The 24309-nt window shown below is 40.5% G+C and overlaps 1 protein-coding gene across 3 annotated transcripts in view; it reads left to right on the forward strand.

Moving 5' to 3' along the window:
- Window positions 1-15: 15 nt before the first annotated feature.
- The window catches only part of tubgcp4 (tubulin gamma complex component 4), a 42112-nt gene continuing 17818 nt past the window's right edge, over window positions 16-24309 (forward strand). For 2 of the 3 annotated variants that reach the window (XM_057836956.1, XM_057836947.1), the window contains exons 1-14: window positions 16-187; window positions 2968-3096; window positions 7546-7668; window positions 7744-7797; window positions 7884-7940; window positions 8831-8910; window positions 9075-9276; window positions 9352-9517; window positions 11286-11410; window positions 11525-11575; window positions 16142-16247; window positions 22266-22373; window positions 23766-23910; window positions 24000-24177. In XM_057836956.1, the coding sequence (XP_057692939.1) occupies window positions 110-187; window positions 2968-3096; window positions 7546-7668; window positions 7744-7797; window positions 7884-7940; window positions 8831-8910; window positions 9075-9276; window positions 9352-9517; window positions 11286-11410; window positions 11525-11575; window positions 16142-16247; window positions 22266-22373; window positions 23766-23910; window positions 24000-24177 (1602 nt within the window). In that variant the 5' untranslated portion in view covers window positions 16-109. The remainder of the gene's footprint in view (window positions 188-2967; window positions 3097-7545; window positions 7669-7743; window positions 7798-7883; window positions 7941-8830; window positions 8911-9074; window positions 9277-9351; window positions 9518-11285; window positions 11411-11524; window positions 11576-16141; window positions 16248-22265; window positions 22374-23765; window positions 23911-23999; window positions 24178-24309) is intronic. The other variant, XM_057836966.1, reaches the window with a different exon arrangement.

The raw sequence follows: 24309 nt of genomic DNA on the forward strand, positions 1-24309 counted from the left end.
ATATGACGTCACAAACTTGCGACGGATCCGGGCGGGAGTTTGTTTTGATGGCTTGCAGACACGCAGATCGGAGTTGCTATTCATTTATGTTTCATTAGCTGGAAGTAAGATGATTCACGAATTGTTGCTGGCATTAAGCGGGTACCCGGGGACCATTTTCACATGCAATAAACGAACGGCTTTGCAGGTAAAGTGGAAAACACCACGGAGAAGAACTAAACTAAATGAGGGTTGCGGTCGTTACATTAGGCAAATGTTTTCCCAATTTCTTGATGATTTATACTAATCGACATTAATTCAACCCTTTAAGGTCCGGGCCTTTTTTGTCTAATTTTGCATGCCTTTGATGTTGCCTTTATATTTCAAAGAAAGCATTGTTCACAATGGCCTGGTGTGGTTCCTTTTATCAGGACACCTTGAACTTCATGTCCAAACTGTTGTTTTCTTCACTGACCAATTATAAATCAAAACTTCGGGACCAAAAAGACAAAAAAATCCAAAATGTTTTTGGCATAATGTGTAATATTGATGTCCTGTTGACAACCAAACATGCTCAACCAACCGTTTTGAACCTTGATAATATTTATTCAACATGTTAGGATGAACATTCAACCTAAAAAAACTTGAATAAATCGTTTTACCTTTGATAATTCAACATAAACAGCAGGTACAGTCATAGGCGTTTTTGGCCTTTATACATGCTCTGGTCAAAACAGGTTATATACAATAGACCAGTGGTTTTCAATCTTTTCTGAGTCACGGCACATTTTTACATTGGAAAAAATTTCGCGGCACACCACAAACCAAAAATGTTCCAAAATTACTTTCTGTACAGTCTTTTTAATTATGTTATACTTATTCAGTGTGAAACTGGTACCTGTTTAGATGAACACAAAGCCGATATACTGGCAGGAATCTTCTTCAACAGCTCTCATTCACTCTGTTTTTATTTATTTATTTATTTAATAGCAGTTAGGCTGGAAAGGCTCAGAATTATCAGACATGGGGACTTAAGCAATGTCTTTAAACGCAGCAGGGCCAAACATTTTACTGACAATGGCTTTGCAGGCGAGGGAGGGAGAATACTTCGAAGCCCTCCTCAATTCCACCGACACGCCTTCATTTGAGGAAGCAGAGTCTGGGGACTCCGAGGTGGGCTCTTCGATCTCTGGGGTTCAAGTCACTGAGGTGGTTGGAAAGCTCCTCGGTGGCAAGGCCCCGGGGGTAGATGAGATCCACGCGGAGTTCCTAAAGGCTATGGATGTTGTAGGGGTGTCGTGGCTGACACGCACCCCTACAACATCGCGTGGACATCGGGGACAGTGCCTCTGGATTGGCAGACTGGGGTGGTGGTCCCCCTTTTTAAGAAGGGGGACTGGAGGGTGTGTTCCAATTATAGAGGGATCACACTCCTCAGCCTCCCTGGTAAAGTCTATTCAGGGGTGCTGGAGAGGAGAGTCCGCCGAGAAGTAGAATCTCAGATTCAGGAGGAGCAGTGTGGTTTTCGTCCCGGCCGTGGAACAGTGGACCAGCTCTACACCCTCGGCAGGGTCCTCGAGGGTGCATGGGAGTTTGCCCAATCATTCTACATGTGTTTTGTGGATCTGGAGAAGGCGTTCGACCATGTGCCTCGGGGAGTCCTGTTAGGGGTGCTCCGGGAGTACGGGGTACCGAGCCCCTTTGTAAGGGCTGTTAGGTCCCTGTACGACCGGTGTCAGAGTTTGGGCCGTATTGCCGGCAGTAAGTCGAATTCGTTCCCAGTGGGGGTTGGACTCCGCCAAGGCTGCCCTTTGTCACCGATTTTGTTCATAATTTTTATGGACGGAATTTCTAGGCGCAGCCGAAGCGTTGAGGGGGTCCGGTTTGGTGACCTCAGCATTGAATCTCTGCTTTTTGCAGATGAAGTAGTGCTCTTGGCTTCATCAAGCCATGACCTCCAACTCTCACTGGAGCGGTTCGCAGCTGAGTGTGAAGCGGTTGGGATGAAGATCAGCACCTCCAAATTCGAGACCATGGTCCTCAGTCGGAAAAGGGTGGAGTGCCCTCTGCGGGTCGGGGATGAGATCCTGCCCCAAGTGGAGGAGTTCAAGTATCTTGGGGTCTTGTTCACGAGTGACGGTAGGAGGGAGCGGGAGATCGACAGGCGAATCGGTGCAGCGTCTGCAGTAATGCGGACTCTGCACTGGTCCGTAGTGGCGAAGAAGGAGCTGAGCCGAAAGGCAAAGCTCTCGATTTACCAGTCGATCTACGTTCCAACCCTCACCTTTGGTCACGAGCTTTGGGTCGTGACCAAAAGAACAAGATCCCGGATACAAGCGGATGAAATGAGTTTCCTCCGCAGGGTGTCCGGGCTCTCCCTTAGAGATAGGGTGAGAAGCTCAGTCATCCGGGAGGGACTCGGCGTCGAGCCGCTACTCCTCCGCGTAGAGAGGAGCCAGCTGAGGTGGCTCAGGCATCAGGTTCGGATGCCTCCTGGACGCCTCCCTGGAGAGGTGTTCCGGGCATGTCCCACCGGCGGGAGGCCCCGGGGACGACCCAGGACACGCTGGAGAGACTATGTCTCTCGGCTGGCCTGGGAACGCCTTGGATCCCGCCGGAGGAGCTGGTTGAAGTGGCTGGGGAGAGGGAAGTCTGGGCTTCCCTGTTTAAGCTGCTGCCCCCGCGACCCGACCCCGGAACAAGCGGAAGATAATGGATGGATGGATGGGCTTTGCAGGCAGGTGGTATTAATGTCTCTGCCACAGTGTGGGACTCTTTGGATTTAGCAACAAGTTCAGCAACAAGGTAACTGGCTTTGAGGGCTTCCTAATTCACCTTTGTAGTTTTTCTCAAAAAAGTTGCCTGTTGCTCTGTGTTTTCACGAAGGCAAACAAAATAGTCCATCAACCCCCCCCAGTATGAATATGCATTTTGGACGATTTTACATTTTTCCCCTATAAATTTTGCACATGAAACATGTACCTGCAGGTGTCCCAGGATCTCCCCTTCCTTCACCCTAGTGAGACCGGTGTCCTGAATAGGCTCTGTAAATTGGGCTCGGATTACATTCGCTTTACGGAGTTCATAGAGCAACACACTGGCCACGTGCATCAACAAGTGAGTTCCAGTTGAACATGTTTTGCCTTTGTGTAAATTTTTTTTTGTGTCATTTAAAAAAAAAACACACACACATTATAGATTTGCTTTTATTTATGTGCCTCCATTAATGGGTTAAATTAGGGTTTGCCAATCTGGCCAACAATAGGATGACATTTTTTATATATATCATAGTCCAGGATCACTAAATCCGGACCTCGGTGCCACTTTTCCTGTCATGTTTTCCATGTCTCCCTCCTCCAACACACGTGAATCAAAATAATCAGCATCATTATCAGGCTTCTGGAGAGGTTGCTGATGACATAATCATTTAATTCAGGTGTGTTAGGGGAGAGAGACGTGGAAAACACGACAGGAAAGTGGCACCGAGGTCCGGCTTTAGTTAACCCTGCCATAGTCTATGTATATATACAGGGTTACATACAGGGTTACCGAATATAACGGGACCTTTTTAACAATCCAATGAATGGACAAGTATTAAAAGGACATCATTTTTGAATGAAAATTGCTTAATCTTTTCTTAAATGGCATGTTTAAAATTTCAATTACTATGAAGAAAATATTTTTCTTCCATCACTCTGTTTTATTGGATTGTTAAAAAGTTACAATTTGTTTGGGTCACTCTGTATATCGGCCAATCTAGACTCTTTACATGGTTTTCTTTGTCTTTTCAACTGGTAGTTTTTATTCAATGGCGCTAGCCATTGTAACGTAGCTTAAACCAAGCAAGTGCGCAAAAAATATTTCATACTTCAGTGCACAATATATGTAATTTTCTTTATTTGTGTTTAGCTTGGAAGTTTACCTCACCTGGAATGAAATCAACAGCTTGAAAACCATCAGAATTGTACTATTTTTAAAGGAATGTTCCAAATCTGCCCAAATAGTCAGTTTGCATCTACATACAGTGGATCACAAAAGTAAGTACACCCCTCGCATTTCTGCAGATATTTAAGTATATCTTTTCATGGGACAACACTGACAAAATGACACTTTGACACAATGAAAAGTAGCATGTGTGCATCTTACATAATAGAGTTCCCCTCAAGATAACTCAAAATATAGCCATTAATATCTAAACCCCTGGCAACTAAAGTACATCCCTAAATGCCCAAATTGAGTACTGCTTGTCATTTTCCCTCCAAAATGTCATGTGACTCATTACAGGAGTGCTGTCACCATTGCTGCAGAGATTGAAGAGGTGTGGGGTCAGCCTGTTAGTGCTCAGACTATACGGCGCACTCTACATCAAATTGGTGTGCATGGCTGTCACCCCAGGAGGAAGCCTCTTCTGAAGACTGTTCTGAGTGCAGCGTATGGTCTGAGCACTAACAGGCTGAACCCCCACCTCTTTAATCTCTGCATCATGACATTTTGGAGGGAAAACGACGAGCAGTACTCAATTTGGACATTTAGGGATGTACTTTTTTTCAAATGGATGTACTCACTTTTGTTGCCAGGGGTTTAGATATTAATGGCTATATTTTGAGTTATTTTGAGGGGGAAATGAATGAACTCTATTATATAGGCTGCACAAAGACTACTTTTCAATGTGTCAAAATGTCATTTTGTCAGTGTTGTCCCATGAAAAGATATACTTAAATATCTGCAGAAATGCGAGGGGTGTACTCACTTTTGTGATACACTGTACACCACTGTTCAAAAGTTTGGGGTCACACAATTTTTTGTTTTCCTTCAAAAGTCACACTTTTATTTTTCAAATGAGTTGCAAAATGAATAGAAAATATAGTCAAGACATTGACAAGGTGAAAAATAAGGACTTCTATTTGTTTGAAATAATAATTTTCTCCTTCAAGCATTGCTTTCATTAAAGAATCTTACTTGGCAACAATTTCAGCTTTGTAGACCTTTGGCATGTTAGCTGTTAATTTGTTACGGTATCTGGGGAAACTTCAGGAAACTTTGTAGGCAGCTCCGTAATAGCTGCCTGCTTCTTCCCTAAATAGTTCTTGCATAATTTGGAGGTGTGGTTCAGGTCATTGTCCTTTTGTGGGATGAAATTGACTCCAATCGAGCGTTGTCCACAGGGTATGGCATGGCATTGCAAAATGGAGTGATAGCCTTCCTTATTTGAAATCCCATTGACCTTGTACAAATCTCCCACTTTACTACCAACACCAAAGCACGCCCAGGCCATCACATACCTTCACCATGCTTGACAGATGATATCAGGCACTCTTCCAGCATCTTTTCAGTTGTTCTGCCTCTCAGAAATCTTCATCTCTTTTATTCAAAGTCCAAACACCTCAAACTTCGATTCATCTTTCAATAACACTTTCTTCCAAACTTCCTCTGTCCAATGTCTGTGTTCTTTTGCACATATTAATCGTTTCTTTTTATTGGCCAGTCTTGGATATGGCATTTTTCTTAGTCATGCTGCCCTGAATGCCAGCATCTCGGAGTCGTCCCTTCACTGAAGACATTGACACAGGCGTTTTACAGGTACTATTTAATGAAGCTGCTAGATGAGGCCGTGCGAGGCGTCTATTTTTGAAACTGGAGACTTTTATGTACTTGTCTTCTTGCTCGGTTGTGGAGCGGGGCCTCCCACCTCTCTTTCTACTCTGGTTAGATCCTCTTTGTGCTGCTCTCTGAAGGCAGTGGTACACAGCGTTGTAGGAAATCTTCAATTTCTTGGCAATTTCTCTAATGGAATTGCCTTCATTTCTAAGAAAACGAATAGATTGTGGTGTTTCATGTGAAAGTTCTCTTTTTCGGGCCATTTTGAGAGTTTAATTGAACCCACAAATGTGATGCCCCAGAAAACTAACTGACTCAAACACCTAAACTGTTTTTAGCTGTGCCAACATAATTGCACAAGGGTTTTCTAACTATCTATTATCCTTCTAACGCAACTAGGAAACACAATGTACCATCAGAACTAGGAGTGGGAACCTCTTGGTACCTCAGGATACGATACGATTTGCGATACAAAGCTCACGATAACGATGATCTGGTGATATGGCGATACAACGATTATCGATACATTGGTCAGGAAATCATTCAATGATATTCTACAAACGATTAATAAACAGAAAAACAAGCTTCTGCTGTGAATTGGAATGCGTTTATCACTAGTAGACGTCCAATCGATTTGAACTGTGAGGGTGGCAGCGAATGAACATTCGTTCATTCGCTGCCATCCCTCCCGCTTCAAACGGATTGAACGTCTATGGTCGTCAGTGGCAGCCAATGCCAGGCAATGGGGTAATTTTGGGCCATTTAAGGTCATTTACCTGTTGATTTTCAGTTACTTCCTGTTGATTTTGGGGTATTTTATGGGTCACTTGCTGTTTATTTTGAGTTACATAACAGAAGGTGACCTGGGAAGTGACTCAAACTCAACAGGAAATGACCTGTAAATGCCCTAAAATGAAAAGCAAGTGACCTGTTAATGCCCTGAAAATCGGACAGAATGACTGATCGCTCTGGTTTCGAATGAACGAATGTTTCTAGTCTAAATGAATTGGGCGTCGAGTATTGTCAATGCAACCTTAGAGTTAACTGAGACACTATTATAGTAGAAGATTTTGGTAGCAACTTGTTGTTTCCTTTTTATTTATTTATTTTTTAGACATTGACACCTTTTTAAAACGATAACTCGTTTCTTGGCAGGAGCATATCGATAACCTTTGGGGGTACAAAGTATCACGATATATCACAATTTTGATTTTTTTGTCACACCCCTAATCAGAACACTGGAGTGATGTTTATTGTGAATAGGCCTCTATACAACTATGTAGATATTGTATTTAAAACTGGACATTTGCAGCCAGAATAGTCATTTACCACAGTAATAATATATTTCTGGTTACGGTGGTTTAATGTCACCCCAAACATTTGAACGGTAGTGTATGCATGTAGTGCTGAATGACACGGCTGAACACCAAGATCACCCCCCCCCCCCCCCCAATCTTAAAATCACCTAGCCCCAGGTTAAAGTGTGTGAACCCTTTGGGATTGAACATCTGCATCTTTAGTGATAAAATGTGTTGTGCTCTTAACCTATTGGCTGCAATTGACGCAATAGGCCAGGGTTCACTAAATCCCGACCTCGAGCCACTTTTCCTGTCGTGTTTTCCAAGTCTCCCTCCTTCAACACACCTAAATCAAATAACCAGGATCATTATCAGTCTTCTGGAGAGGTTGCTGATGACATAATCATTTGATTCAGGTGCGTTAGGGGAGAGAGACGTGGAAAACACGACAGGATAGATGGCATCGAGGACCAGATTTGCTGAACCCTGCAATAGGCGTTCAATCCATTTGAACTGGGAAGGCCAACCGTCCCAATTCAAAAAGATTGGACTTCTGTTGCAGTCATTGCAGCCAGTAAGTTAAATTAAGATTCAACATGTTTAAACTCATACCACAGAAACAACTGTATTTTACTTCATAATGTCAAAGCATTGAATGCTTTTTTTGAAGGAACATCACACAAATCAGCCCAGCCAGACGGGACTACATGGTATATACCTGCGTGCATTCTGCACAGGGCTGGATTCTGTGCTTCAGCCATACAGACAGGCCCTGCTGGACCTTGAGCAGGAGGTAAAACAAAACTGCAAGAAAATTTGAAGGGTGACTAAGGAGGACAGCAAGTGAGCTTTTGTTTGTCATTTTCAGTTCCTCAGTGATCCCCACCTGACAGTATCCCACGTGAATTATAAGCTTGATCAGGTAGGCGTGTAAATATCTGTTAATAACATCAGGAAACATCGACAAATGTTACCTATAATATATTGGATATTATTTTTCACCCAAAGTTCCAGTTGCTTTTTCCCTCTGTGATGGTGGTGGTGGAAACTATTAAATCGCAGAAGGTAAGTTAAACATTTAATTTGACAAAAAGAGGTACAAAATTAGTATTAACAATACCAGTTAAAGTGCAATTTAGTGCTGCAGCTATTGATTATTTAAGTAGTCGAGTAATCTATCAATTAGTTCGAATAATCGAGTCAGGCATATTTAATGCGTTGCATAATAAATTTTAGGAGATGTAAAACAAAGGCTTGCTAAGATTGCACTTTCAAAAAAGCATTAAATGCGAATACAAAATAGAGTTCGAGAGTGTTGCTTCAAACGATGCAGAATTGCAGTTTCATTATACTCGAGCAATAAATGCATTTAAAAACAAATTAAAGTACCTGAGCTTAGCCTCAACGTCTAAAAAAAATAAAGAAATGAGGATCTAAGTACAACAAAGGACAATTGGCGAACTTGCATATCAAAAGTCAGCTAGCCTAAGTGTGATGAAATGCTAACGTTTTTTTTTACAATGCTCACAACAAATCGCTGCAACACATAAACTGCTAAATATACCTGCAAACTAAATTATGAATGCATAAAAAACATTAACTCAGACAAAAACTTGTTGGTTGTTGGTCTTAACAACGTGGAGAAACTGGATTCAGCCATGTTTGATGAGTTATGGCATATTCACTGTTGCCATTAGAGGGCAGTGTATCCACCCAAATCAATTAAACTAAATGCAAACACTTTAAAAATAAACCATTACGACACCACTGTAATTAAACAAATCCTCGAAGCAGCAAAATTTGATTTGAAGCTTTTTACTCATCGAATTACTTGAGTTTATCGATTAAACGTTGCAGTACTAGATCAATTGCAGACTGGAGTCATTTATAAATGTGTTGGAAGAAATAAGTAGGAACTACAATTGGCGTATCTAAGCAATGGTCAATGTCTTTAGATCCATGGCTGTCAGATTCTGGAAACGGTGTACAAGCACAGCTGTGGGGGGCTTCCTCCTGTACGTATGGCTTTGGAAAAGTAAGTCGAACTATAAAATAAAAAACTTCACATTGTTAAGTATGCCCATTTTGCTGAAACACCGTGCGTGCACAAATTGTTATGGATGGATGACATTTAAGGTGAATTTTCAGGATGAACTAAGGAAAAAAATAGAACTTTTAAAGTTGAACCATGTTCTCTAGGATCCTTGCAGTTTGCCATGGTGTGATGTACAAGCAACTTGCCGCCTGGATGCTGCATGGATTACTGCTGGATCAAAGCGAGGAGTTTTTTGTGAAACAGGGTCCCAGTGCAGGAGGAGCTTCTACTTGCCAGGAGGAGGATGAGGAGGATCTTGGTCTGGGAGGCTTAAGTGGCAAACAACTGCGAGAACTTCAGGACCTGGTGAGAAGAGTAGCTAATATTTGTCTCTGCGCTTTGAAAAGATTCTTTATAATGTCTTTCTGTTTGGCTTGGTAGAGGCTGATAGAAGAGGAAAATATGCTGGCTCCGTCTCTCCAGCAGTTCTCCTTGCGAGCAGAGATGTTGCCTTCTTACATTCCAATACGAGTGGCAGAGAAGATCCTTTTTGTTGGAGAATCTGTCCAGATGTTTGAAAACCACAACCACAGTCCCTCAAGAACTGGTACTGTACAAACCGGATTCCAAAAAGTTGGGACACTACAAATTGTGAATAAAGACTAGGGATGTGCCGATCCGATCACGTGATCAGAAATCGGGCCGATTGCGCCATTTGCACCTGAATCGACTGAAAAGGTTGAGGTTTTTATTTAATCGAGTTAATCACAGCTTAAAAATTAATTAATCGTAATTGTAATTCAAACCATCTCTAAAATATGCCATATTTTTCTGTAAATCATTGTTGGAATGGAAAGATAAGACGGATATATACATTCAACATACTGTACATAAGTACTGTATTTGTTTATTATAAAAATAAATACACAAGATGGCATTAACATTATTAACATTCTTTCTGTGAAAGGGATCCACGGATAAAAAGACTTGTAATTCTTAAAAGATAAGTGTGAGTTTGTATATTGTGACTAAATATTGCCATCTAGAGTACTTGTTGAGCTAAACGAAATGTTTGAATAGAGTTTGACCATAGTCTGAGTATTATTTTGCATAGCTATTTTGATTGGGAATGCCAGTTCTCTTTGCATTGAGCGCTTTTCTTTTTGAACATTTTTTTTTTAGAGATAGGAATATTATTTTTGTTGTGCTTTCAGTAAATGATACGGTGGCGACTTAACTGTTCTGCCCAAATGCATGATGGGAAGTTGGGCAACCATGTCTTTCAGTGGTGGCTGCAAATGGTATATCTTCTCTGCCTTGTGTTCAATACAGGGTGTTAAGAAAAAGATAATCTCTTGTCACTCTTCCCAATGTCGCTTGTCACAATAGTTACTGTATAATTTTTGTGGAAGAGGTGCCAAAGCTATTACCAATAAATAGCGCCGCCCCAATGAATGCCTGTCTCCACTTCACTCGCTTGTCTCTGCCTCTTAGCTCTCAGTATACATAAAACGGCGCTATTGTAGTCTGTTTGCGTCAATGCGTGAGTGGGTCGTTAAATGCGTTAAATATTTTAACGTGATTAATTACAAAAAATTAATTGCCGCCCTTTAACGCTATAAATTTGACAGCCCTATTAAAAACATATTATGTTTTTCTACTTCATGCTCGTACAGCCTCTCATGCTCCCTCCTGCTGCTTTTCTTGGTCATCAGGTTAAAGTTAACAATGATTGACAGGTTTGTAGCTTTGATCAGGCTAAAATCAACATATTTTCCCCTTAAAATGACACATTTTTTCAGTTTAAACTTATGACATCTACGAGGCTCCAGACTGCGAATAGTTGCATTTTGCGACTAAAATTAGAGCCAGTATGAGTATTTTTTTCCCATCTACTTGCACATGTACGACCAGTAACATTGCTGATTTTTGTTTTTGTTGCTGACAAACTCCTTCACAGTAAAATCCACTAGTTGGCAGTAATGTAACAAGCTGATTTGCTGAGGGAAAATACAGCAGAAGAAAGAGAAGGTGTTTGCATACATTATTAAGAAAGTATCGGTTAAACAGTGAAAATTAGAGGGAAACTTTGCATGTCAATTTATGGAGTGTGTCCCTGAATCTTCTGCTTGCGTCCTAAAATTTTAAGTTAGGGGCCACTGTGCTCCTTGTCAAAAATGTTAGACTGGAGCCCTGTATGTTGTATTTGAATAAAATATTGAAATTTGACGCTTCCACATCGTTGCATTCAGTTTTTATTTCCCAATTTGTATGGCGTCTAACTTTTTGGGAATACGGCTTGTATTTTTCTTAAAGCACATTTCTATTTTTGTTGGTTTGACTAAAACATGCAATTTTTTTGCTGACTGTTTCAGGATCCATATTGAAGCACCAGGAGGACGCATTTGCCGCTGATTTGCATAGACTTAAGCAGCAGCCTCTTTTCAGCCTGGCTGATTTTGAAGATTTAATTGATCGCATCAGAAGCACAGTGGCGGAGGTAAAATAGTGTAGTATTGATATGTAATATATGTATATATAAAGGATATTCGGCATTTGGCTTACCCCCCCCCCCCCCCCCCCCTTTTCTCGAATTTGGACCACATTCTTTCAGCATCTTTGGACACTGATGGTGGAGGAGTCTGAGCTCCTTGAGCAGCTCAAGGTATGACTATCTTCTCTTTTAGACACCACATTGTGGTCGCTGAATCATACACATAATCAACACACAATCATTTCATTAAAAGGTAATTGGGGAATGTTCGTTTAATTTTCACATGTAGAGGGAAGGAGCCAAGGGTGTAGGTTTGGTCTCGACATTGGTAGGGACGATATAACAGCATAACCTGCATGTACACTTTTTGCTGGTGACGGGACATTAATAAGACCAAACCCTGCTGGTAAGGTAGCTTGTGGGAGGTTGTCTACCTGAAAGGTAGATTTTGGAGCAAAGAACAATAAGCACCCCTGGGATAAATGATCAATGGAAAATTAAATCTGTAACGACTCATACTAACTTTCATGTGTATTGGTTCAGGTGATACGCCGTTCGATTCAATCCTTATTTTTCAAAAACTATTAAAAAAATAATTTGAAAACTTCCAGAATTAATGTATTTTATTTGCAAATTTAAATTGCAGTATTTGAACATAAATTAAATGAACTTACACAAGAAATACACAAGCATGAAAAACTTTTTAGGGGGGGGGGGGTTGTCAGGAATTTTTTTTTATTGTCAGACGCTTGGTATGCAAGCAGGGGAAAGCAGCAACAAGCCCAAAAAGTGCACCAGAGTGGCCAAAACATTGACTTATTTCAACGAAACAAAAGAGGGTACACTGTTGTGTCCTGTCTCTTCAATGCCATGCTTGGCTCCACGTCGGCCGAATGTTGGTGAATGAACACCTAAATCGCCGTCACCCAGTTGGAATTTTGGAAGACGACAGGAGACAGATTGTAAGTCTATCTAACTAACTAACCACATGTTTGATTGAAGTTTCTAAGCATGTCGCGATATGCAATGAGTCCATTTATCGCACGTTAAATAAAAAAAGGACAGTAATTTTCACGGCTGTGTTTTATTACCGCACACGCGCGTGCATACATTTGTGCGTGCGTGCTGATGGAATATGAGACAACAGTTCCTTTCACAGATTTTTATTGGTCATTAACACGCCGTAGAATTAAAAGTTCAGATATACAAAATAAGGAAACACATCTATATTAAACACTGTAAACGTTAGCATTGCTACATTGTGGCTAATGGGGGAAAAAAGACAACCTACATCACTTCTCCAAAACGCAAACTTGCGGTTAAAAGGTGACATTTGAAAAATGAAAAATTGCTAGTTAACAGCATTTGCAAATGAAAAAAAAAGAAAAAATATTGATTACTGACACCACATGCAATGACAAAAAGAGCTTTTTTGCGGAGTGTAAAGCTTACGGTTAGCGGTTTAGCGAGCGTACTTCTGGTAAACATTTCAAAATAAAAGCATGTCATGTTCGTCATATAAATAACGATTTCCGGAGATAATCCCACATACTTCAGAATTCAGATTCTACACTAAGAATAGCTTTAAAATGACAGCCTTTATGAAAAATCTGATTGGCAATGAATAATTATTATACTACCATTATACAGTGCCTTGCAAAAGTATTCGGCCCCCTTGAATCTTGCAACCTTTCGCCACATTTCAATCGTGAAGTGGAACAACATTTATTGGATAATTTAAACTTTTTTAACAAATAAAAAACTGAAAAGTGGGGCGTGCAATATTATTCGGCCCCTTTACTTTCAGTGCAGCAAACTCACTCCAGAAGTTCAGTGAGGATCTCTGAATGATCCAATGTTGTCCTAAATGACCGATGATGATAAATAGAATCCACCTGTGTGTAATCAAGTCTCCGTATAAATGCACCTGCTCTGTGATAGTCTCAGGGTTCTGTTTAAAGTGCAGAGAGCATTATGAAAACCAAGGAACACACCAGGCAGGTCCGAGATACTGTTGTGGAGAAGTTTAAAGCTGGATTTGGATACAAAAAGATTTCCCAAGCTTTAAACATCTCAAGGAGCACTGTGCAAGCCATCATATTGAAATGGAAGGAGCATCAGACCACTGCAAATCTACCAAGACCCGGCCGTCCTTCCAAACTTTCTTCTCAAACAAAGAGAAAACTGATCAGAGATGCAGCCAAGAGGCCCATGATCACTCTGGATGAACAGCAGAGATCTACAGCTGAGGTGGGAGAGTCTGTCCATAGGACAACAATCAGTCGTACACTGCACAAATCTGGCCTTTATGGAAGAGTGGCAAGAAGAAAGCCATTTCTCAAAGATATCCATAAAAAGTCTCGTTTAAAGTTTGCCACAAGCCACCTGGGAGACACACCAAACATGTGGAAGAAGGTGCTCTGGTCAGATGAAACCAAAATTGAACTTTTTGGCCACAATGCAAAACGATATGTTTGGCGTAAAAGCAACACAGCTCATCACCCTGAACACACCATCCCCACTGTCAAACATGGTGGTGGCAGCATCATGGTATGGGCCTGCTTTTCTTCAGCAGGGACAGGGAAGATGGTTAAAATTGACGGGAAGATGGATGCAGCCAAATACAGGAACATTCTGGATGAAAACCTGTTGGTATCTGCACAAGACCTGAGACTGGGACGGAGATTTATCTTCCAACAGGACAATGATCCAAAACATAAAGCCAAATCTACAATGGAATGGTTCAAAAATAAACGTATCCAGGTGTTAGAATGGCCAAGTCAAAGTCCAGACCTGAATCCAATCGAGAATCTGTGAAAAGAACTGAAGACTGCTGTTCACAAACACTCTCCATCCAACCTCACTGAGCTTGATCTGTTTTGCAAGGAAGAATGGGCAAGAATTTCAGTCTCTCGATGTGCAAAACTGATAGAAACATACCCCAAGCGACTTGCAGCTGTAATTGGAGCAAAAGGTGGCGCTACAAAGTATTAACGCAAGGGGGCCGAATAATATCGCACGCCCCACTTTTCAGTTTTTTATATGTTAAAAAAGTTTTAATTATCCAATAAATTTTGTTCCACTTCACGATTGTGTCCCACTTGTTGTTGATTCTTGACAAAAAATTAAAATTTTATATCTTTATGTTTGAAGCCTGAAATGTGGCGAAAGGTTGCAAGGTTCAAGGGGGCCGAATACTTTTGCAAGGCACTGTATACAGTAGTATACTATAATATTAATAATATATTTTTTTAAGAATGATTTTGAATCATGTTGGAAAGGCAAAGTCAGTGTTTTGAATCTGTTTACATTCCATTGTTTTTTTAATGCTACCAGCGTTTGACCTCATTGTTTATTTGTGATTTATTGTTGTTATTTATGTGTTTATTTTTACTTTAATAAAGAATTTAAGCGTTCCAAAATGTTTTTGTGAATTAATAAGCACCATCAAAAAATGCATTGCTAAATTAGTTAAAAAAAAAAAAAAAAAAGGAAAGAAAAGAAAAGAAAATTTATTAGATTAGTCGACTAATCGTAAAAATAGTCTGCTGACTAATCTGGGGGAAATTAGTCGTTTGGGACAGCCCTATTTGTACAGTGAACATATTTCCTCCACACCCTTCTCACCTTTTTGACCCCTGACCCATTTTCATGCCTGAATACAAACTTGTTAATGATGTTTTATCTATGTAGGTATTAAAAAAATAATAATTTGTCTTAAGACCACTTAACACTGTCTAAATAAATAAATAAATATATATAGCGGAAAAAACTTCTTGGTTAGGGAGATAAAAACATGAATGAAAATGGAGCCTTCCTTTAAGGTAAAACAACTGCTTTTGTCCACAAGCATCTCTTTAAGTGCATCAGTGGGTTGAGCAATTACTAGAAAAAAGAAAACAAAATTACACGAAATTGATTGAACTTTTAACCTTGGTCATGATTAGTGTATGATATTCTGAAAAAAATGTCTGCATAGACTGAAAATAAAGATATTTTTAAATAATTTGAATTAATAAATGAAATGCACTAATAGGTATTTGGTTTCAAAAGTGTAAAGTCACAACATGCTCTAGCCTTGTTTCCTTCTAAACCAGGCTGTTGACAAGAAGAAAACAGCAACATGTGTTTTATTTGACTGTCAACACTTTACTGTTAAACACAGACTTGGACCTCTCTCTCCTAGCAGCTTCCTACTCGAGTTTTGCAGGTTAGCAATTTCACACAGTTCAATGTTATGCTAACTCTGATGAAGGTTGGACTTTCAGTACCAAAATTAGTGGTGTTTCCCACCTTCACAACACTGACACCTTTCTACATTACTTACAGTGGCTGGTGCTGCTGCTGGCCGAACAAAAAACTTCTCATATCGCTCCTCTTTGAAGGTGGCGGAGGAGGCAGCATGTTGTCGACAAGTATTTCTGTTGGTGCTGTATGAGTGTGAGCGGGGGAGGGTCAATCAAATGTGCGTTTTGGGGGGGGGGGTGGACTGGTACATTCAGCAGGTGAAAAGGGGTAAATATAAGTCTGAACATAATGATAATTATTCACTTAATAACGGTAGGGTCAATTATATCCTTACAACATATGGAAAGACGATCTAAATTACCTATAGAACTTGAGTCATTATATAATGCAAATAAGGTTGCTGAAAAGTTGATAGTGTTATGTCCCTACCGTCCTTATGCAAACCTACGCCCTTGGAAGGAGCACTACTGTACTGTCTTTTACTTCCAGATCATCAAGGATTTCTATTTACTTGGTCGTGGCGAGCTCTACCAGGTTTTTATCGACCTCGCACAGCACATGTTGAAGACCCCACCGACAGCTGTAACAGAGCACGGTAAAGCAAATCAAGTTTTATAGGCCTTTCACTGCTACACGCCTACATAAAACAAAACGTCTGTTTTGAAAGTGAGTCGTAAATAGTGATGCACGATAATGCATTTTTCAGCCGATACCGATAACCGATAATTTCCTCCTCGTTCCAACCGATAACCGATAATGTCAAGCCGATAATTTTATTAAAGATTTATGTAAAATTTTAAAGTATACACAAGAGAAAATATTGCTGTGCAAAAATAATATTGCTTTTTTTTTTTTCAACATCAAATGTGAACAAGTAGTAGTAGTAGTAAATTCCAACATCTAAATAAAGACAGATTGTCTGACATTGTGTAATGGTAAACTTTTGGCAACAATTACTTACAGAGTAAATACATAAGTTGCACAAAAATGGCTTTAAAAGTATGCCATTCCTAAAGTATAACATTACTACACAGCAAAAACACAGCTCCTTAAGACTAGTTAAAGTCCCTTGTTTTCAGTGTAAATCGATTGGAAATAAATTAACTGCCAGCACTTCAAGTATATTTCACTCAGATTTCTTGAAGAAAAATGGCCATCTGAAAATAAGATTAACAGCCTTATTTTAAGCAATAAATTATTATACATAATCCTAAAAAAAAAAAAAAAACTTGTCAGGAATGTTCTTTATTCAAGAATATGTATGGTTCAAAACATTATTTGAAAGCAATTTTTTCTTGATTTAGGTGAAAATGACCTTATTTTTTTTAGATGTTTGGGCTTAATAAGAACAAATTGCAATATTTAGTTCAAGTAAGTGGAATAATCTGGCGCATTCAACTAGTCTTCAACACTCAAACAAGATGGGGAAAATTATTTGACTAGATTTAAGAAGAATGATCTGATTAAGACGTCATAAATTTAAAGCGTACTGAATGCATTACTCACTGGATGACTTCTTTGTGTCGTTTGGTGCATGTTACAATTATCAACTAACCACTGTGCCATCATGATAAACATGGTTTGTTGACATCACCTGTGTAAATGTCCGTGGTAAAACTGATGTGATCGGCAGGTCTTTCACGAAGAATCGTGGTCGTATAAACTGCATTATTTTTTCATCCAGGGATTTGGCTATCGGGTCATTTCGGGAATTTCCTCCCGCCTGTGCCCTTCAGTCCGCCCGGCTGCCAAATTAGCACCCGTGCCAGGCCTCTGTCATGAACCGGAGTGCCGGCGGCAGCTAAGTTCGTATCGGATATCCGCCCGACCCGGCCGGCTCGCTGCGGCGCATTCGGTGCATGGCTCTGCTCTCATCCTCTACCCGCCTAGGGCGAGGCGGCGGCGGCCTGCCGGACCGGCGGGCTCCGTCGGAAGACAGCTACTTGTCAACTATCGATCTCGTGAGGTGTTTAGCCATAGATGGGAGTTTACCACTCGCTTTGGGCTGCATTCCCAAACCCCCCGACTCCGGGAGGACCGCAGCGTCTCTGTATCGTCACAAGCCCCGTAGCTTCCTTTATAGTTTATTTGTTAACAATAGCTTTAGCATTCATGCTAGCAGCAGCCTCATATTCGTTCCAAAAATCATTGTGATGCAGTTTTAAATGGCTGCTGGGTTAGTGCTAGTGGTGTTCAATGAGGACGCTTTCTTTAGGCCTTGAGGAACGGTTTTGTAGATGGCGAGAGCATCGTTTATTTCATTTCACACACGGGAAAAGCAACGCACGCTAGTGAGAGCGCCTCAACACTGATGTGTAACACCGCCTCCTCTATGACGCCGTACTCCTAAACCCCTCCTCCCACAGGGGCTTCAGAGAGGGGAGGGGTTGAGCAGGCGGCAGTGAAGAAGTGGAGAAAACTGCTTGGTTGCGCACATTTGGAGGCTAAATCAAGTATATAATTATCGGATTGCATTATCGGTTGATTTTTTTATTATCTGTATTATCTGTGTGACGTCATAATTGCCATTATCGGCCGATAATTATCGGTAGCCGATATTATCATGTATCTTTAGTCGTAAAATACTAGTAATGTCCAGATCACCTATTTTTGCATGGTAGTCAGTCACTTGATTTTGAGGATCTGCCAAGTCCCGACAAGATACATCGGAAAAAGCACTTCCAAATGTATGCCGCCCCTCCAATTTAACAAAACTATTCCGACATTTTAGCCATATAAAAGGATTATTACTACAGCTGTCATTTCAACTAAATCAAATCCCTTTTTCCCCTCCTTCTTTCAGGCGAATCAGATGTGCAGCACAAAATAAGTTTGTAAAAAAAAACAATTTTTTTGTATTTCCTAAAGAAATTTTAATAAGGCAAGGTAATTTTATTCGTATAGCGCAGGGGTCGGGAACCTTTTTGGCTGAGAGAGCCATGAACACCACATATTTTTAAATGTAATTCCATGAGAGCCATACAATATGTTTAAAACTATGTGTGAATTTGTGTAATTTCAACACTTTTAAAGTACAATAAGTCTCTGAATTATTTTTATAACATAGCAATGCTGTTGCTAATCAGTGATGAGTATTTCTTACCATAAATGTGACTTCTGGTGCTGCATGGTTTTGCTGGTGGCTGAAGGATTTGGCCCCCCCCGGCCAATCCGCACGGAAATGGCGACAGACGAACGGAAATGGTGCTCCGCTGCTTACCGCTTCCGCTGATACTCCACGCATTCACCTCTTGTGTTAACCCTTTGTACTGACTCCATGTTCCAAAAGTTTGAAGAAAGCTCACCGAAAACAGCTTGACAATTTATTCGTCGACAGTGGTCAAAAAACGAGGCAAAAACAGACGACGGAGGAACAATGCTCGATCCAAAACAAGGCTACATAGAAAAGTTTCTGAGCAGCGAATCTGTTTGTTATCTCAGTGTCCAGTGTTTTTGAAAGCTGCGGTAGAGTGGGCCAGGCCGAAGGATGTTGTTTCAGGATCATCCCTCTGTGGCCGCTTTTGGGCAGTTAGGTTCGTGCGTGGATGGGGCGTGGTTGCCACAGCGACCGACGCTGGTCTTGACGTCCCAAGCGCCCGCTATCAACTTTGTTATCCTGGCTGGGCGAGACGCTACTTGTTTTAGGACAGAGCACCCTGCTCTTTGTCCTTGGAGTGGCCAGGAGAACTGATTGCGATAGCTGGTGTGTCAATCTTGCTCGTGATGCACACGTTGGGCTTCTGTGATAAGATGGCATTGTGTATCTATTCTGCTTCTTTTCATTAAACTATGGTGTGCTATTTATTTAGGTGTTTTAGAGTAGTACAAACAATCCTACAGTACATATGAGAAATGATACTATTCCCTGATTGATTGTATTACGTGTGTTAGAGTAATGCAAACAGTTAGACGGTGCCTACGAGAAATTGTACCATTTTTCCATTTCCCCCTCATGAGCCCCGATAAGGTGATTCTCTTTACTGTGTCCAAGGGCATGGAGTGAAGTCTGCCACTACGTGTCCCATGATCACCCTGGGCTCACGCAGCCAATGGGATGGGACTTGGGGGGATCTAACGTAGCACATATAGGTTGCTATTTGATAATATCTAGTGCAAATTGTGCAAGTGTTGTCAGAGCATTAGAAAAGTTAACATACGCCGCAAAAGTCACGTCTGCTTAATACTGCTCAACACCAACGTATGACTGATGACCGTCGCTGTTTTGAGCAATGTGCAAGGAGGAAACTTTTTTTTTTTTTTAATTAAAGATTTGTCTGCGAGCCAGATGCAGCCGTCAAAAGAGCCAGCCATAGGTTACCGAACCCTGGTTAGCGCAATTTAAAACAAAGTAATTAAAAAGTGCTTGAAAAAAAATAGATATTAGATGACCAACTTTTAATCTAATAAATATCTAAATTTCTTGACTGTTTTGTTTTCGCTGTACATTTTCTCTTTGTTGTGCAAAATTAAGTACCGGGGTTTATGCGGGTCATTAAAATGCATTAAAAGTCATTACCGTAAATGGATTTGGTCAAAATTCAGGCCTTAAAAAGCATTACACTAAATGTTCGAGGTATTAAAAATTTGTAAACTTGATGGTTCACAAAACGTTTTTTAAATCATTTATTTGAGTTGTCCGATAATGTTGGCTGACAAAAGCATTTTAAAATGATATCAGATAATATCGTCATCAGTTTTGGGCCAATATGCATGTTTCCTTCAAAGTGAATGTAGAAGCTTTCTGCCTTTGTTCAAGGGCACACAGTGCATATTGACCATTAGAGGTTTGTTATGTGAGTAGACCGTTTGCATTCATGGTGCAGAATGAAATGAACAATAAATGATTGAAAAATAGTTAAATATAAACTCATGACATACCGCATTCACTGTACTTAAGCTGTGTGCCTTTGTTGTTATTTTAAGCCACAAGCCCTCTGTGAGCCATATGTTATATGGTAGTGCCTTTTTGGCACTGGTACGGTTTGGATTAAAAAAAAAAACTTTGATTTTGATTTTGATTTTATTTTGATTTTAACAATAAATCCCATGGTGCAATATAGGCACTTTTTCCATAATTTCAGTTGACGCTGTTATATTTTTCACAGAATGTTTACTGGAAAACCTTGAAGTTGTTACATTAATCATTGTTAAAGTATCCTGTTGTGCACCACAATACAATTAGCCGTTTTGGTTGCCATATTGTTTTAATATCAGTGTTGGAGAGGCTAGCTATGGACTGTAGGAGGTTCTGTGTTCAATATGGTTTATGGTCTATTCGCTTCGGGGTGTCGGTCAGAACACAGGAGCGGAATATGTGTTTGTTACCTTTAATCCAATTTTGGCAACAGGCATAACTATTTACATACAGGCACTTGATAGGAGTATCACTCCCTGAGCTGTTGAGCACGCATGAAATAATACTGATGGATTACTTGTGGGTGTGTGGAGGAATTAGTTTTGTGAAGGGAGACTTGAATGTGTGTGTGTGGTTGTAAAGGAAAGAAAAATACAGCATATTAGTGCCAGTGCAATAAACAATGCGTATTGAGTGCAAATAGTCACTAATACACACATATACGACTCTCACGGTGCAATGAACACAAAGGTGGGGGGCGCGAGTGCGCACGCACAACCCGGAAGCACGCTGCTTGCACGTGTGGTCAACGTCGCCATTTAAGCTCATTATTGTACCCCACAGTCAGTCATAATCCCACTATTACCATGGGAAAGACCATAGAGCTTTCAAAAGACACCAGAGGAAAAATTTTTGCCCTCCACAAAGCTGGAAAAGGTTATGGGACAATTGGAAAGCAGCTTTTTCAGAATAAATCAACAATTGCAGCAATTTTTAGAAGATGGAAAAGGACCTGGAAACCTGGAACAGTTCGCAAAAGAAGAGTGGCCGCTCGAGAGGTGCACGAAACTTGTTGATAGTTATAGGTAGAGATTGCTTACTGTTATTTCTTCGAAAGGTTGCACAACCAAATATTGAGTTGAGGGTGCCAACAATTTTGTCCTGCCCAATTTTTTGCATTCTGTGTAAAATTTTGCACATTTTGCCTTTTCTCTTCAGCTTTTATGTGTTTTTCCAATGCACAACCAATAAATAAACACATTCATACTGAAAACATTTGTAATTGCATTAATTTCTGTGAGAAATGCTTTATTTTCTGGAAAAATTACAGGGGTGCCAATAATTTCATCCATGACTGTATAAATGTCATTCACTGGCATTGTAAGTCATAGACATCAAATACATTGGAACTGAGAAGGCTGGCTTTGAGTGACCACGTTCAACTGCCATTGTCAGCGATAGATGTCCAATGCAATTTGACTGGGGGGCAGCCCTGCCTGTCAAAATGCATTGGACGTCTATCGCTGTCAGTGGGAGCCAATGATCCAATCTTCCTTTTCCCCATTATTCACTGAAAATGATGTGATCACATTAGGGACATCACTATAAAATACAGTATGTAATGTTGTGGTGGTATGCTTATGACATTCAAGTCCTCATCTGTATGCAATTCTGAGCTTGAATACTAATATGATATGTCAGATTTATGTTTTGGGCAAGGTGATGCAAATCTAATGTCTACTGTTTTCTTTACCTTAGATGTAAATGTGGCCTTCCAACAAGCAGCTCATAAGGTGTTGCTGGATGATGACAATCTGCTGCCTTTGCTACACCTCACTGTTGACTACCAGGGCAAAGACAGTAAAGGTTAGCTGTTGAAAAATCACCTTAAGTTGAAATCTATTATTTACAGTGGTACCTCAACATATGATCGCTTCGACACACGATCTTTTCGACATCCGACATAAAATTTGACTCGCCATTTGTTTCTACATCCCACGACATGTTCGAAATACGACGACATGACAGCACCGCAGACGGACGCACGGCGAATTTTCTTGTGAAAGAAATCAACACAGGTTTCACAAAGTTTGGTACAGGTGGTGAAACAAGGAAAAAGGTGACGCTTACCATTGAAAAAAAGATGCAAATGATAGAAAAATATAAGCGCTGGGTGCGCATCCATGAACTGGTTCAATAATACAGCCGTATAATGTCTAGTATCTCCACGGTCGTCCTCCGACCACCGTTCGCCAGTCTTTATAAGTTAAGGTGACAGTTACTATTGTGGTAACATCGCCAAAGAAATTCAGATTCAGAATATTTATTGTTATTGTTACAAAAAGCACAACGAAACTTTGTTTGGAGCATCCATACAGCTCATGCAGCTAAGTTGGTAAAGTGCAAAACCCATAAAATAAATACCCTTCAGTACCCAGTGTAAACATTGACACAGTTTTGGACATATGTACAACAAAGATTCTACAGCAGCATGAGGTCATGTCAGTGCTAAAGTGCAGAGCAAAAAAATACCAGTTAAAAACGGTCATAAATCAGTGCAAAACCCAGATAAGTTAATCAAGTACAATCAAGTATAGCCTACTGGTCGCTAGCTTCATCAGGTTTTTATCATTTCTTTCAGAACTTGTCCAACACAAAACGCCTACTGTCCGCCACAGTTGACGGTGTTCTGAACAAAACATTAAAAGTGAAAGTAAACTCTCAACTGTACCGCTTCCTCTCTCTGTCACGTTAGCCACGCAGTGTTTTCAGGTACAGCAAAAAACGTCCGCCACATTAGAACCCGATTCGTTACGTTATTACAGGAATTATTATCCGATTTTTATTTATAACTTATTTGTTTTGCTATTTGTAATAGTACCAGCAGTCTTTATTAAGGATTTAGTGTAGGTTTTTGGGCTGTGGAACGAATTAATGAAATTATAATGTATTCTTATAGGAAAATTCTGCTCGACATACGACCATTTTGACTTACAAACAAGGTCCTGGAACAAATTAATTTCGTATGTAGGAGGTACCACTGTATTTAAATGGCTGAAATATAATACACAGCTTGCATGTTTAATACAGTTATCTAAAAAAAGAAACAGATTTAGACGGCCAACGAGTTGTGCCACTTATATGTTACTGGCTGCTTTTGACAACAATAAGGTTACAGTTTGTTTTTTTATTGCCTTTGATGGCATCTAACAAGTTAGCCTATTTCCAGTCTGCGGTTTATTTATTTATTTTTCTTAGAGATGGTAGGCCCCAGAGATGGTACCAGTCCTCCACAAGATATCTCCCCTCGAGAGGTGCCTCCTACTGGCTGGGCTGCTCTCGGCCTCATCTACAAGGTTCAGTGGCCGCTGCACATTCTCTTCACTCCTGCTGTTCTAGAGAAGTCAGTACCACGGGAACTTTTCTCTTTTGCAGTTTGAAATCGTAAATTTATAGTTTGTCGGCATCACACTTTCCCGTTTCTGCCGTTAGATACAACGTAGTGTTCAGGTACCTGTTGAGTGTGCGGCGGGTGCAGTCACAGCTCCAACACTGCTGGGCTTTGCAAATGCAGAGGAAGCATCTCAAGTCCAGCCAGACAGATGCAATCAAGTGGAGACTGCGTAACCACATGGCTTTTCTGATCGATAACTTGCAGTACTACTTGCAGGTAACAGCCACGTGTTCTTTGTTTTCGTCGCAAAGCATTGAACTAATGGGGTTTTGGGAGTGTTCGAGAAAGCCTCATAAGCCTCGATGGTGTTGGTGCTGCAAATATTTTCTCTAATCTCAGACTATAAAG

This window comes from Corythoichthys intestinalis, chromosome 1, assembly GCF_030265065.1.
Source record: "Corythoichthys intestinalis isolate RoL2023-P3 chromosome 1, ASM3026506v1, whole genome shotgun sequence".
NCBI lineage: Eukaryota > Metazoa > Chordata > Actinopteri > Syngnathiformes > Syngnathidae > Corythoichthys > Corythoichthys intestinalis.